Source organism: Solanum dulcamara, chromosome 8, assembly GCF_947179165.1.
Source record: "Solanum dulcamara chromosome 8, daSolDulc1.2, whole genome shotgun sequence".
NCBI lineage: Eukaryota > Viridiplantae > Streptophyta > Magnoliopsida > Solanales > Solanaceae > Solanum > Solanum dulcamara.
This window is the reverse complement of record NC_077244.1, coordinates 74481520-74498241: the sequence shown is the minus strand read 5'-3', so window position 1 is coordinate 74498241 and position 16722 is coordinate 74481520. Positions and strand designations below refer to the sequence as shown.

The 16722-nt window shown below is 39.1% G+C and overlaps 1 protein-coding gene across 2 annotated transcripts; it reads left to right on the top strand.

Moving 5' to 3' along the window:
* The first annotated feature begins 1024 nt into the window (after window positions 1-1024).
* On the top strand, window positions 1025-16716 carry LOC129899634 (serine/threonine-protein phosphatase BSL3-like). Of its 2 annotated transcripts, XM_055974647.1 has the most exons (22): window positions 1025-2156; window positions 2321-2381; window positions 2475-2553; window positions 2640-2719; window positions 2822-2916; window positions 2997-3096; window positions 6599-6668; window positions 7811-7912; window positions 8001-8082; window positions 8210-8389; window positions 10926-11190; window positions 11293-11533; window positions 11616-11786; window positions 13559-13797; window positions 14305-14389; window positions 14509-14607; window positions 14681-14880; window positions 14957-15032; window positions 15618-15753; window positions 15843-15982; window positions 16065-16128; window positions 16208-16716. In XM_055974647.1, the coding sequence occupies exons 1-22, from the start codon at window positions 1751-1753 to the stop codon at window positions 16219-16221; spliced, it is 2985 nt and encodes a 994-aa protein (XP_055830622.1). In that variant the 5' UTR covers window positions 1025-1750; the 3' UTR covers window positions 16222-16716. The 2 variants fall into 2 exon arrangements, with proteins under 2 accessions (XP_055830622.1, XP_055830621.1); XM_055974646.1 differs by having other exon boundaries at window positions 16065-16716.
* The last annotated feature ends 6 nt before the right edge of the window (window positions 16717-16722 follow it).

Below are 16722 nucleotides of genomic sequence, written 5' to 3'. Positions count from 1 at the left end.
TTGAAAACCACACTAGAACATCCTCAACACATGCTAGAGGAGGTTTCCGATGATGAACTTATAATGCCAAATGTTGAAAAGCGACGAAAATGACTGCGTCACTTTTCCGTCGATTTTGATCAAAAAAGCGACGCAGTCCGTCACTTTTTTGAATCATTTTTTTGACATTTTTTTAGTAGTGCTTCTACTCCTTTGTTTGACGGAATGAAATGTGGCATCTCATGTATATTAATTTACGCCACATATGATCTCCACATAAACACCCACCACACTCCATCAATTAAAAGACCCAAACCCGCCCATTAAAAAATCCAAACCCACTCATTAAAAGATCCAAACCCATCCTTGATTTTCGTAGTTATGGTTTGCTTGACTCCTGTAGTTATGGCTGCCACAATTAATTTGCAGCAGTTTTTAAGCAATTCCTATAACAATTTGTGGCAGTCAGACACCCTTACTTGTTGGTTTGACTTTAGAAAGAACACTTCAGGTACTTCCCAAGCATCTATTGATCACGTTGAACGTACGATTTTGTTGCTCTACAACTCACTTTAGGTCCGACCGCACCCATCTTCTTCTTAGAAAAACACCTACTTGATCAGGTAGCATATTTGCTTAATTGCCAATTTGAAAAATTAAATCTATCACTCTTTGTTAGTTATGTCTATCGGATGAAAACTATAGTTTAACAAATTAAATAACAATCAACATTGATTTTAAAAAATTACAGATCTTTGGAGATAATTTTTTTCATTTAATTTATGCTCTTTTAACACATTTCTTCGCCATAATTTCACACATGCATACCTATGCAAGACAACGACACAAGTCAAATGATCTTTTATTGATTTTGTAAACTTGGGTGTGAATAAACTTAAAATTCGATTAAATAAGTTTATAAGTATTTAAATTTATTTATGTGCGAGCCAATAAAATAGCTTTTTTACTTTTATAATAAAATACAAATAAGATCCGTACATATTCTAATCTCATTATAATATGAATGACTCTTAACCAGTCATGCAATACATTATCTTAAGCCAAAGCCAGCTCTCATCCCATATGTATTTGTCAGGCTGAATCAGTTTCATACATCTCAACACACGCGCCGCTCCTGCGCGTATTACTAAGTCCTTCTTTTTCACCCAATCAACGAGGGCACCGCTCCCGTTGAAATCGGAACCGGTTATTTTTACAAAAGAGAAATCTGACGACTGCACAAAACTGCTGTACTCTATGCATTGATTCTTGTACTATCTGCGAAAACAAAGTGTAAATCATGCATCAGGACTTGTACCTTGAGAGAGGTAAAGAATGAAGTCCACCGTAGTCACATTTCTTCTTAGCCATTCACACAGATGAGAGAGACAGAGATACTATCCGCAGAAAAATACGTATGAATCTATACATACATATAAATACTTGTAGAGAGAGAAAGCGAGTGATGGAGGATTGGACAGAGAAGGAGTTTTAGAGAGAGAAAGTGTTGCTATTGTATTCCTCGACGACCGTCTTGAAGTTTTTTCTCAGGAGAAGAAGAGAGAAAGAAAAACCTAGAATTTTCTCTCTTTCGGTCTGTATTTTTTTTTGGAGAACTTGAATGTATTTGAATCAGAGGATCTAGGGACTGGGAATTGTGTTTTTCGACATTTGTGGTTTGAATTGGATTGGAAATGGTGATCCAAACTGGCTATGATTGAGAATTGGAGCTCCAATAAGCTTAGGAATCTAGGGTTTCAAGGTGAGGGATATGGATGTGGATTCAACGATGTCATCGGAATCCGATCACGATCAGAATAAAAGCGCGTCGTCGGAGCAGCTAAACGGCCAGTCATCAGCCGGGGGATCTCCGCCGGAGACTCCTAAGGATGAGCAGCAGCCAGCGACTTCTCAGCCTCCGCAGCAGCAGGGTAGTACTCCGCTGGCGGGGCCGAGGTGTGCTCCCACATACTCTGTGGTGCACGCAGTTATGGAGAAGAAGGAGGATGGTCCAGGGTCAAGGTGCGGGCATACGTTAACGGCTGTACCGGCTGTTGGAGAGGAAGGTAGCCCAAATTACATTGGTCCTAGGCTTATTCTCTTTGGTGGTGCAACTGCTCTTGAAGGGAATTCTGCTGCTTCAGGGACTCCTTCTTCTGCTGGAAGTGCTGGAATTCGTACGTTTCCTCCAATTCTCCTAATTATCCAACTTGACTGCCCTCTTTTCTGGGCAATTCATGGACAATTTTCTGATTTGATTAGAATATGGTATACTTCCCAGTTGTGTAGATTCAATGCAATGAATGAAGTGACCAATTGATAGAAGAGGTCTTAATTGCAGGTTTGGCTGGGGCTACTGCTGATGTGCACTGCTATGATGTATTGACAAATAAATGGTCTAGGTAAGTGGCTATTGGTGTCACTGGTAAGCTACATTCTAATTTGTTGTTTGCTTAGAATGGATAAAGTATGTGCCTGTTTATTAATAATCACAGGATGACTCCAATAGGAGAGCCACCCACACCAAGAGCTGCTCATGTTGCTACCGCGGTTGGAACTATGGTTGTTATTCAGGTTGGTATAAACTGAAAGCATTTCATTTGCTTCATGCATGATTATATATGTTTGCTAGTTAAGATGTTCTATGCTATTCATCTCAGGGTGGAATTGGTCCAGCTGGATTGTCAGCTGAGGATCTTCATGTTCTGGACCTTACACAACAACGCCCACGATGGCACAGGTTGGCACCTAGCAGTTCAAGTAGTGACTTAGTTTCGATGAACATGGTGTATGCTGGTGAAGTACGGTGATCAGCTATTGAAATAATTCTGATCTTTTTTAGGGTTGTCGTCCAAGGACCTGGTCCAGGGCCACGTTATGGCCACGTCATGGCTTTAGTAGGGCAAAGATATCTCATGGCTATCGGTGGAAATGATGGTCGGTCTCATGAAGAGGTCCCCCCATTTTATTTAAGCAATAATATACAAAGAATTAATAATTTGATCCATTATTTTCAGGTAAACGGCCTCTAGCTGATGTTTGGGCTTTGGACACAGCTGCCAAGCCTTATGAATGGCGCAAATTGGAGCCTGAGGGTGAAGGCCCACCTCCTTGCATGTAAATTTCATGATCTCTTTCTTGAAGATGTGTACTTTAATTCCTCACTGTACATGACGTTCACTATTTTGTCCTTACTTTGACTGTATTCATTTGCTATTCTGAACTTTATGTGCTTCATTACATGCTGAAGAACTTAAAGTTTTGTTTGTACATGTCAATCGAAGAAGTAGCATGTGATAAACAGTGGCAATCATAAGTGACTATTTCGTTATGATTTATTGCTTATAAGAATGTATCTGATCCCTTGACTATGGAGGGATGTCCTTCTGGTAAAACCCTCCCCTCCAACCATATGGTCGAGTTTCAAGTCACCTAGGGATCAAAGTGGGAAAGAGTTACTGTTGGGTAGGACATGAACTTGGGAAATGGCAATGAGATCTTTTGACTTTTAAAAAGAAGTATTGAGCTTGTTATAGTTGCAATTGCAGTATGTGAGAAGATCACTTGAGATGGTTTAGTTATATCCCACGTCGACCTCCAGATGCACATTAAAGAAAGTTGTTTCAAAGACCTTGAAGCTCTTGAAACGTATGCAGACTTAGAGAAAAAGTAGGGTATAATGAAAGAAAAGGATCCATATGTGCGATACCAATTAGTTAGGATTGAGCCCTAGTCATGTTGGTGCAACTTAATTTATGTTCAATAACCGTTAGGTGTCTCTTATTAATACTAGAGATTTATGTGTCGGTACAAAATGTAAAGACCTTCCAGTGTTAGAGAGCATAAATTTTTTAATATTGAATAGAACGAGTCTAAATGAAGTGAATAGGACAGTGATAATTCATATAGCCGGCTCTTTGGTTTGAGGCAGAGTTGTTATATCAGGTGATGATTCAAACTTATAATGTACTCAAAAGTATTTTCTGTGAGAGCTGAATTTAGCTTTATCGGTACATTACTGACTTCTTTTATATACTAGTGTTGACATGAGATTACTGTGCATGGAATTTGTTCGCGGACTCATAAGAATCAAGAGGTTTTATTACATATAGTAAATAAAGCCCGCAGACTACTTAATAATGACTTTTGAGGAAATGACATTCCTTCTCTAATTGAGTAAAGATTCATAAATTCAAGAAATGGTTCCCTTAAATCACGATGTTAAACTTTCAAAAGTTCATAGACATTTTAACTCATATTCTTTTTAGCCATGTCCTTAATCCCGTGTCAACATTTTGCTCACTAACCTGTATTCAATGCTTTTGAAAATTTGACTCATCAAAATAAATAAATTTACTTCCAACACACTCGAAAAGTTTGTTGTATGGAACTGTTGGAGATATGATGCTATGGAAGTTAAAAAGGAAGAGTCGTGTAAGGAGTTCACTCTTGTGGATACTATAGTCGGAAGGGAACCAAATAGCATTTGAAGGAGTTTAAAATACTGTCATACAAATTAGTGGAATCTTGATGACTGATGCTCTTGGCAGAGAAATGTGTAATTTGCATAAGATCCTGTTTACATTTTTTTTTGAGAAGGTAACATTTGTGTATATTGACATAACAGTACATGGGTTGTACTGAAACTATATTTACAACAAAATCAAAAATGAAAGAAACTGACTAAAAATCCTAACAAAACCCTAGGATGTCTGATTGAATCAGTATCCTCCAAGTATATCTGTTTGCACCAGAAACAAAAAAGTCTGATGCAGTTTAGTTTGATCATCTGTAGATCACAGTTTTTATTCTCTCAAAACATCTACAATTCCTTTCTGTCTGCAGTTCCTGCTCCTGCTTCCTCCCAACTATAGAGTAAGTGAGTGATTTTGTTAGGCACGATCCAGCTAATGCCCCTGAGACTAACAAAAATCCTCCACAGTTGTGTAGTTATCCTGCACTGTAGAAACAGATGACTAACTATCTCAGTCTCTTCACCACAGAGGCAACATCTGGAACATAGAGAGAATTTCCTCTTCTTGAGATTCTCGAGTCAAAACAGCCTCTCTTGCCAGTAGCCAAGTAAAGCAGGCAACTTTGAAGGGGATCTTAATTCTTTACCTTCCATTTATACTTCCATTGCCAATGTTGTGTCTGCTGGTTTCCTTGGTTCAAAACCTTGTAGGTAGAGCTCACCTTGAAGAATTTTTATCTAACTTCCACTATAATCTGTCTGCTTCTTCATTTGTACCTTTAAACTCCTCCAACACGCTGAAGAACTCAGTAACTGTATCAATTTCCCAGTCATTGAAATTCCTTCTGAATTGGATGTTCCACCCTTGTTGTCCAGATGTCAGCTACCTTCACATCCTGCTGCACTGCCATCCCAGACAAATCCTGTTTACATCTTGTGTGCAGGAAAAATCAATAAATGTAGACTTCATAAGAAACCCTAAACAGGATGTGATGTTTCCAGAGGTAGTAGTGGTTGTTATTGTGTTGAAGCCTAGTTGAGAAAACCATACCGCATAGACTATTTAAGTAAAGACATACAACATTGAGTTCAAAGAAGAGAAACTTTGCTGATTTATTAGTATCAGCATCTCCATTGGTTAGTCCTTACTTTTGAAGAGGTAGATATGATAAAAATACTGCCATGATATGACTTCAGGTAGCTAAAACCTGAAATTCCACTAGGTCACTCGGAATTAAGAACAATCATTTCCTATTGATACCAATTGATGGTTGAGTGGCTGAATTATGCACCTCGCTGGTGCACTCTTGGTTTCAAACCAATTTCACTTGCTACTGATGGAGTTGCTATCTTTTCCAAAATAGCATATTTTCTTACACCTACTATTCTGTTTTCATACAATATGAGTGGAGCTCTTTTTTCTGATGGGGGCTTTTAAGGGTGAAGTAAAGGTTTGAATTCTCAATATCATAAGAAAACAAGTTTATTGCTTCTTATGATGTTTCTTTTAAGTTTTTCACTAACTGCAAAACAAAGAAGATGACCTACCTTGGCTCCTCTTGTAGGGAGGTCGAGTGATTTAGGCTTAAGGATAACAACATGGACATCCCAGGTTCCATATTGCACTTAGTTTGAGCCTATTTTCCCTAGTCACGTGTAGCGGGTCTAATCGTCACGTGTGCTTGTATAACTGGCTGTCCATGGATTAGCTGAGGTGCACGTGCAGTGGCCCGTATACCACCACTTCTATAAAAAAACACCACCACTTCTATAAAAAAACAAAAACATGACAAACATTTGCTCAAGAAGCAGCAAATACATTCATTTCTTATCTGGAAGATGGTTATTTGATGAACAGTTGTGGCAGATTGAGCATATGTTGGTCTCTTATATTTTCCGAATTTCTTTTTTCTTGAGCAAAGTTTTATTAGACTGTAATGTTTGTTGAACTGCAGCTGACCAAGTGTTTGGTGAAAGTATTTTACACATTTCCATCTTCATCAATTTCTTAATTTTCTGTATATAGTCTCGAGTCTCTAGTTTGCTCTAATGATGTCCAACTGAAGATAAATTCCTGTGATCCTAATCTGGTCCGACCGTCCAGTAAAGTAATGAAATCCTAATCTGCTCTTGTTACTTGGCTAGGTACGCAACTGCAAGTGCGAGATCGGATGGTCTTCTTCTGCTTTGTGGAGGGAGGGATGCCAATAGTGTGGTGAGTGAAGCATATTTTTTATGCAATTAGAAAAATGGATGGTTTTTTATGCTGATTTACTTGTTCCTTGGTTTGTCATTACCATTTTTTTTTACTTGCACTTAAAAGGGTAGCTCACTAGAAAGTTTGCTCTCTTTCTAGAACAAATCCTGCTCTATTTTTGTCAGCCCCTTCTTCTTTTACTCCTCTTCTATTTCCATTTCCTCACATAGAGCCGTTCTCTTATTTATTATGTAAATCACCTCATCTTAAATAGTTTTGCTGCTAGATAAGGGGCTCTTTTATTCATTTACTTTTGTATCTTGGCGAAGTCTCTGTTTAGCCATTCTAATTTTGACATGATATCTTTTTAACAGATCATGTCTTTTAGATACTTCCAACTATTGTTTCTGTAGTCTGTGCTCACTAACTTAAAAATAACAGACTTATCAACTGTCTTTTCTGTATCTTTATGCCCAAGAAACTGTCAGTGAAAATGACACTGTGTTGAGCTTCATCCACTTAAACCTAATAAGAATATATGGAGCTGATTTTTGATTAATGAACAATGGACATCTGGGGCTTGAAGTTAAGTATATGCAGCTTGGCTGGATGATACTTCAGAAAACTGTAGTTTAGTTGGATGTGCATTTTATCGCCTACGACTGTAAACCTTGTTGACTTGTGCATTTACTTTGGCCAGATTTACATAGAAGTGTATATTGAAGTTTGACCGAAAGTGACATTAAAAAAATTAATTGACCGAGTGCTCTCATAATTTTTTTGATTACTCAAATCGGTCAGTAAGTCTAGTGCACACATGCGGATATTTTTTTTTGTAGCGAGTATATGATTATGTATCTGAGATGGGTTGTGTAAGTGATTTGTAATGTGTGTATATTTTGAAGAATCATGAAGTACCCACACCTATGCAGTGCTACACCTGTTCGACATGGGTTCGTCAAAAGCAGATGTGAAGATCCATGTAACATAAGTGATGAACTCAATAGTTCTGTTTTTGTTTGCTAATTTTTTTTCTTTCTCTTGGTGTAATTGGTTTGTATGGGGACTCTGAGCTGTTACATTGTTATTTTCTCGTGTGCCCTCGTGCTCATTGGTTGATTGTACTTAAATACTTCTCCCACTGCCTTGATGATCCACAGCCACTGGCCAGCGCATATGGGCTTGCCAAGCATAGAGATGGGCGCTGGGAATGGGCCATTGCTCCTGGTGTGTCACCATCCTCTAGATATCAACATGCTGCTGTAAGTGTTTGCTTCATGCCTTTTATTAACGGCATCTTTTCAGATGGATCTTCTTATAATAATTATTAGTTATGTTCTGGTATTATAGGTTTTTGTTAATGCTCGGCTCCATGTATCTGGAGGGGCACTTGGTGGTGGCCGCATGGTAGAGGACTCATCCAGTATTGCAGGTATTTTATTTACTTTTGGTGATACACAGTGGAGTCGCTGTTTGTTCAACTCCTTTTTTTTGACATCTCGGTTAACTGTTATGTTCATCCCTCACTCTCGTGGTTACCTCCCCCCCCCTTTTGGCAGTTCTTGATACAGCTGCAGGAGTGTGGTGTGACACAACATCTGTTGTCACTAGTCCTAGAACTGGCAGATTCAGTGCTGATGCAGCTGGCGGAGATGCTGCAGTTGAATTGACCAGACGTTGTAGACATGCTGCTGTTGCTGTTGGTGACTTGATATTTATTTATGGTGGTCTGCGTGGTGGTAAGACTATAAGATAGACATCAATGAACGTTCTTATATTTGCCTTCCAGTTTGATTTTCAGATGACAACCATTTTTACTTTTGTTGGAATTGTGAAGTAACTAGCTGATCAGAACTGTGAAAAAAGAATTTGTGAAGTAACTAAAAGTATCTTCTATCATCTTTCTTCGTCTCCGGGGTGGTGCTGGATGTGCTTTGTTTTAGACATTCATAAGTGGTCTTCACCAACTGAATTCCATCCTCTAGTATGCATATAGCTAACAACAACAACAACATATTCTGTGTAATCCCACAAGTGGGGTTTGGGAAGGGTTGGGTGTACGCAGACCATACCCCTATCGCGGGGAGGTAGAGAGACTGTTTTTGATAGACCCTTGGCTTCAAGAAAAGCATTTCAAAGCAGTTTGAAAAAGGAAATATGGAAATGAAGAAGACATGGAACCCAAAAGGAAAGCACTGTAGATCATTTAGAAAAAAGGACCAGTAACAACAACAAAATAATGCGACATCCGAAGCACAAGAAACACCGATGGTAACAGAAAATCGAAGACAAGAAACTATGAGAATAATGCTAATACTACTGTAAAAAAGTGAACAGATACGACAAATGCGGTGCTCCAACTACCATCAAGCCTGTCTCGCCAAAAAGCGAGCCAGTGTTGACTTGTTTACTATCCTTCTAAGCTAATTTGCGAATTCCATACTTTCATATCTACAATTATGTCTTTGGTAAGCTGAAGATGTGTCATGCCTTATCTAATCACCTCCCTCAATACTTCTTCTGCCTACCTCTACCTCTCCTCAAACCCACCATAAACAACTTCTCGCACCTGCTCATTGGGACATCTATGTATCTCCTCTTTAGATGCCCAAACTATCTTTGCCCTTGTCCACCATTGTGGCCACTGCGATCTTATCTTGGATATCTTCATTTCTAATCTTATCTCTCCTGGTATGCCCATACATCCACCTCAACATCCTCATTTACATGAGAATGCTTAACAATTAACAGGCCAACACTTTGCCCCATACAACATAATCGGTCTAACCACTACTCTGTAGAACTTATCTTTTAAATTTTGGTAGCACTTTCTTAACACACAAGTCTCCATTTTGTCCATCACACTAATGTGATGTGACATCATCGTTGATCTCCCCATTTTCTTGGATTAAAGACCAGTTGTACTTGAAACATCTTTACTTGGGGATGACCTCGGTATCAAGTCTCACATCCACGCCAATCTCATGTGTTATTTCATTGAACTTGCACTCTAAGTATATTATCTTGGTCTTGCTCAAAAGCCCTTAAGACTCCTGTGTTTGTCTCTAAACCTTCAGCCTAGTGTTGACTCCTTCGTGAGTCTTGTCAATCAGTACTATGTCATCTACAAATAACATACACCATGACGCCTCGCCTTGGATATGTTGCGTCAATTCATCCATCACTAAGGCAAATAGAAATGGGCTAAGAACTGATCCATGTTGCAACCCTATCTGCCTAGTGCTCCGAGTCCCCTCCCCTTATCCTTACCCGAGTCTTGGCTCCATTGTATATATCCATAATCGCCCTAGTGTACGCCATTACTACACTCTAGCCTCCATGCATCCCTATAGAACCTCCCTTGGAACTTTGTTGTAAGCGTTTTCTAGGTCAATAAACACCATATGTAAGTCCCTCTTCCTTTCCTTATATTGCTCCACCTCATGAGATGGATGACCTCTGTAGTTGATAGCCCTGACATGAATCTAAATTGGTTCTCGGATATAGCCACAACCTCCTCGCTCTCATCTCCACCATTCTCTCGTAAACTTCCATAGTGTGGCTTAGCAACTTGATACCCCTGTAGTTAATGTAGTTTTGAATATCACCTTGTTCTTATACAACGGGATCATAGTACTCCACCTCCATTCTTTGGGCATTTTTGCATCTTGAAAATGACGTTAAACAACCCAGTCAGCTACTCCAAACCTGCCTGCCTTGGCTCTTCATATGGATAAGTAGACATCCTTTTTTTCCCGGATAAGGTATGGATGAGTAGACAGACATCCTTAATTGAAGATTAAGAGCCTGTTTGGATGAACTTATTTTAAGTGGCTTTTTAGCATAAGCCATTGAGTTAGGAATTCCATCTTTTGACTTCTTTTTATTTGTTGTTGTGGCTTAAAATTAAATGCTTAAAAACACTTTTTCACCTTACCCAAACACTACAAGAAAACTTAAAAGCTAGTTTGCTTTAAAAGCACTTAAAATAAGTCAATCCAAACAGGCTCCAAGTAATATTAGCTGATATCATGGTAGAAATGCTGTTGACTTGGTTTATTCGTCATGCAAATTATGCATTCATTTAATTTCCAAAGTATAGGTAGCCAAATACACTGTCAGATGTGAAAGTCAAAGATAACATCAAATGTATCTGTTGCATGTTTCCAACTCTAAATAATATAAACAGTGTAATGAAATATTCCTTGGAGAAGTTACTCTGATCACTTCCTGGTTTCTTCAACAAGTTTAATCCTGCTGTTTTTTTGGTTGCAGGGGTATTGCTAGATGACTTGCTTGTTGCTGAGGACTTGGCTGCTGCTGAAACAACTAGTGCAGCTTCACATGCAGCAGCTGCAGTTGATGTACAAGCGGGGAGGTTAACAGGAAGGTATGGTTTTGGTGATGAAAGAACAAGGCAAACAGACCCTGAAGCAGTTAATGATGGTTCAGTTGTACTGGGAACTCCTGTTGCTCCACCTGTAAATGGTGATATGTATTCCGATATAAGCACTGAAAATGCGACGCTGCAAGGACCTCGGTGAGTTTGCAGTTGCATAGGAACAACAGCATCTGCTGTCTCTGTTTTGTTAATGCATGATTAGTTTTTAAAGATATATCTTGTGGTTTGTTTTGTTTGCAGGAGACTCATCAAAGGTGTTGAATATTTAGTGGAGGCTTCTGCTGCAGAAGCTGAGGCTATTACTGCTACACTAGCAGCTGCAAAAGCTCGTCAACAAGGCAATGGAGAAGTTGAACTTCCAGATAGGGACCGTGGAGCGGAGGCAACACCAAGTGGAAAACAGGCGGCTACTCTGATCAAGCCTGACTCTGCCTTGTCAAATAATTCTGTCCCAGCTGGAGTCCGGCTACATCACCGTGCTGTCAGTGTTCAGATCCTTAATGATATGTGTTGATCTTAGTTTACTCATAAGTTGACTGATAGTGTGCCTTAATGCATTGAAGGTGGTTATAGCTGCAGAGACTGGTGGTGCTCTTGGTGGCATGGTGCGGCAGCTTTCGATTGATCAGTTTGAAAACGAAGGCAGGCGAGTTAGTTATGGAACCCCAGAAAATGCAACAGCAGCAAGGAGACTATTGGATCGTCAAATGTCCATCAACAGTGTTCCTAAAAAGGTACTACAATGATTTATCTCTAGACAAAATGTGGCGTACCGTTGTTCATTTGATGTGTTATTCATGAAAGTAAAAAGGGTAAACTGCTTGTAGTAGGTTGCACTGAAACTTCAAAATCCTATGGTGGAAACAGTGCATGAGTTTTGCTAAATAAGTTGCTGAATTAATTAAGTGGATGTTTGGATTGGCTTATTTTAAGTGGCTTTTGGCTTTTAAGTTATTTTTTAGTTGCCATCAGAAAGTTACTTTTTAGTTTTGGAAGTGTTTGGGAACAACAAAAAGTGTTTAAAAGCACTTCTTTTAGGCTGAAAAAGTAGGGAAAAAAGCCAAAAGCCAAAAGTTGGGGGGCTTTTAGCTTATAAGAGCCCGTTTGGATGGGCTTTCAGTTGGTCAAAACCAACTTAAAGCCCCCTTTTAGCTTTTGGACGTGTTTGCCTAATGCTAACTTTAAGCCATAAAGTTCTTAAAGTCGGTCAAAAATGAAAAGTTAGGATTCCTAACTTTTTTTTTCTAAGTGCTTAAAGTCATTTTCTTTGACCATGGAAATTACTTTTATATCCCTTATATTTTAACTAAATTCCCAAACTACCCTTTTTATTCTTTTAACTCTAAAATTCACATCATTTTCCTCATTTAAGCACTTTTATCCAAACACTCAACTGCTTATTTATAAAAATAACTTTCAGCACTTCAAAGTTCTAAAAGCACTTTATACATAAAAGTTACTTTTTTTAAGCCCATCCAAACGGGCTCTAAGTCACTTTTAAGAAGTCAACCAAACACCTCCTAAATCCAATATATTTTGCTCGTCTGTTTTTGGGGTATGTTACTGCTGTTGTTGTTGTGTCTGTTTTTTGCGTATCTCTGTTTGAAGGGCCATGCTAAGCAGCTAGATAGTAAAATGGCCAATTTGGTTGTTCCTGCTCCTGACATAGCTTTATGCAGGAGGAAGATAGGTGTTTTGTCGACTGTTTTCATGTGCCGTTCTAGGTTAGGCATAGCTTTATGCAGGAGGAAGATAGGTGTTTTGTTGAATGTTTTCATGTGCCGTTCTAGGTTATATGTCCTAACTATCTCTTCTTCTCTTGCTTTTGGCAAGAGTTTCTTCAAGAGTGCTTTTTAAACATGAAATCACCTTAGCTGGAAACACCGAATGTAAGGCAGGGCACTACGCCAATTCAAGATTGGTTGAAGCATGAACTGAGGAAGCAAGAAAAATCTAATCGAAAGTTTACAAGCAGTAACTTTTTTTTTTTTTTGCTTCACTAGGGAATTTGGTTCCAGCTATAGAACTATAGGTCTCTGAGAAGTTCAATAAAGAACTGGGGAGTAAAAGTGTGTAACAGTACTTTGAAGGGAAGAAAGACAACAACAACAGCATACCCAGTGAAATCCCACTGGGTGGGATCTAGGGGGGTTAGAATGTATGCAGACTACCTCATGGAGGTAGAGGCTCAAGTGATTGAAGGGAAGAAAGAGAGAATAAAATTTATATTTCCTTGTCTATATGTTGTGGCCTTATACTAGGGTGAGCTAGAGGTGTGGGTTGGGGGGGGGGGGAGGGGAGGGAAAAGGAGGTGGGGATGTGATAATAGCTGGACTCTGTATTAATTCAATCAGGCCGTTAACTATTCTGAACACCCGAGCAAAGACTTCCCCACTCTGCAGAAAATGTAACTGTGAGCAACTTTATAGCTTAAGCTGTTATATCGTATAAAGACAAATAACTGCAATATGTTAGTTATATTATTTAGTTTTCCTTATTATCTCAGGTGATTTCCCATCTTCTGAAGCCTCGTGGCTGGAAGCCACCTGTTCGACGACAGTTTTTCTTGGACTGCAATGAGATAGCTGATCTTTGTGACAGTGCTGAAAGGATATTTGCGAGTGAACCTAGTGTTATACAGCTTAGGGCTCCTATTAAGATATTTGGTGACTTGCATGGGCAATTTGGGGATCTTATGCGTCTTTTCGATGAGTATGGTTCCCCATCGACTGCTGGGGATATATCGTAAGTGCCTTGGCTCAATCTTGCTTCTGTTTATTTTATTTTCAGTCCAAGGTGTCCTTTTGACAGTCTTTAGTTCCCTGGATTGCAGTATTATCTCTATATTTACCTTCATTTTTGTTTTGAAATGGATATTTTGATTGTAATTGCGGGCATCACAGTTAGCTTGTTGCGGTAACTGTCTGGTGTCTCAGTAGGACTATCAGAATCCTGTTTTTGATTTTGTGGGACAACACTATTATGGAAGTGGAAGGGAATGTTTTCCCTTTTCATTCTCTAAATTAAGCCCTTGTGGGAGCTTGTTAGTAATACTTACCAAAACAAGAACCAAAATTACTTCTTGAAGGAGTACAAAGAATTTGTGACGCAATATTTTGTTGGTGTCTATTTGCTGTCTCTCCTGTAGTTCCGACTCCTGCAGACTTATGCCAATTTTTTGATTGATCTGGTTTGTGGAGTCAATATTTGTTCTTTTAGTCTTAAATGCTAATTTTGTTAAGTGACCATCAGGTATATTGACTACCTCTTCTTAGGAGATTATGTTGATAGGGGCCAGCACAGTTTGGAAACAATGACCCTTCTTCTTGCTTTAAAGGTACCTCTTCTTTCTAACTCTTATTCTTGCTTTAAAGGCACCTCTTATAATTTGATGTTTGCTTTGCTTTCACATTCTTAGTAACCCTGTGATTTTGATGACATAAATTGATGTTTTAGGTTGAGTATCCCCTCAATTTACATCTAATTCGTGGGAACCATGAAGCTGCAGATATTAATGCGCTTTTTGGCTTTCGAATTGAGTGCATTGAACGCATGGTATGTTATGATTTACTGGGTGAAGCTTGTACTTGCTTTTCAAGCTAGACACTGATGTCTATTTATGCAACAGGGTGAGCGAGATGGAATTTGGGCATGGCATCGATTTAATAGGTTGTTCAACTGGCTTCCTCTGGCAGCATTAATCGAGAAAAAGATAATCTGTATGCATGGTGGTATTGGAAGGTCAATTAATCATGTTGAACAAATAGAAAATATCCAACGCCCTATCACTATGGATGCTGGCTCGATTGTTCTTATGGATTTATTGTGGTTAGTCTCCATCTTCTCTTATGCTTCTTTCATTGACTTCATCCTCATATTTTCTCACATTGGTGCATGCTTGTAGGTCTGACCCTACAGAAAATGATAGTGTTGAAGGATTAAGACCAAATGCAAGAGGGCCCGGGTTGGTCACTTTTGGGGTGAGTAATTTACATTTCATATCAATTTTGAGGTATTTTTCTCTCCAAATGCAACACCAAGTGGAACGTCCAATCACTATGGATGCTGGCTCAACCTATTGGCTGTTATTTTGGGAAGCTGCACATTCTTATCAGTTAACTGGAGTTTGCTTAAAAGGGCCCAGTATGGAAAGAGATGATATTTCAAACAAAAAAGTCCAGATTGCTTCATCCACCCTGCTTCACTTTGACATTCTATGGGCCGTCATTTTCTTGAGTTCGTTTTGTGCAATTGCAACTTCCATCTTTGTAACCTGGACCTTTTCTAAATTACCATGTTGAAGCTCTTTCTCTTTTAAGATATTGAACTCCCGATCACAATTCCTTGAAGTCACTTATTTGATTCACCAGTTGGGCTGTTACAACTTAAAGGTTCCAGTTATTTGGGACATTATTGTCTGTTTGCTGGACTGGAGTTTTGGTGCTTCAGTTTATGTGGTGCTTCAATATGAGATATCTCCTAGCTATCCTGGTCTCCAGGGTGTTTGGTTGGTTATAGTTGCCCTAGTTTTTGTTGAAATAATGTAAGCACTTGCATACATGCAGCCTGATCGTGTGATGGAATTCTGCAACAACAATGATCTTCAACTGATTGTCCGAGCGCATGAATGTGTGATGGATGGATTTGAACGATTTGCTCAGGGACATTTAATTACGCTTTTCTCAGCCACTAATTATTGTGGTATGATGTTGTAAATTTTGGATGTTTGGAGGTCTCCTATTTCTTAGATATGCTTTTATCTTTATGCAATTTTTTTTCCCTTTCTACAGGTACTGCTAATAATGCTGGTGCTATCTTGGTTTTGGGTAGAGATCTTGTTGTGGTTCCAAAACTTATTCACCCGCTGCCACCAGCAATTTCCTCTCCTGAAACTTCACCTGAGCGGCATATAGAAGACACTTGGATGCAGGTTTGTTATTACCAGATCTCTTTCGACCCACATTTTTTTCTATTTGATGTGTGTTTGATCTTACTCGCAATTTTTGGGCTAGGAGCTAAATGCCAACAGACCACCTACACCAACCAGAGGACGTCCTCAAGTAGCCAATGATCGAGGTTCTGTCACTTGGACTTAAATTATAGTGCAATTGTCTTGCTATACTTCCAGGCTCATGCTAACATGTCAGATTTCCAGTGATATGTACATAGCCGGTCACCAGTCAGAGAGTTCAACGGATATACTTATCCTCGTGAAAAGTTTAAGGCTTGAGGCACGTTGTAATTCTTCCACGGAAAGGTCTTCAGGAAGTCAGATTTAGATATTGGAGGTTGCAGGCGCCGCGGTTTATTCATCATGATACTGAGCAGATGGGGTTTTCGATAGAGGTGTACATTGAGCCACAAGCAGGTAGACGGATTTAACCCTTTCGGAGTTTTGATCATTCTCATGGGCGGGTAGTGCTGGGTTTTCATTGAATTTTATTCCTTTGTTAGTCCCTACATATTCTTTTCCTCGTTTAGGTGTATCATCATTTTTGTCTGCGGATTGCTGAGATAGATAATCCTGAGCTGTTGTACATGTATCATAGAAGTTGTTGCTTTGTGTAATTGTGTTGTTGCCTTGTAAAATATACTACTACGTGAACAAGAAAATGAGATACAAAAATTGTAGTGTGTTATTTACTGTCTTTTGACCTTCGTACATCATCG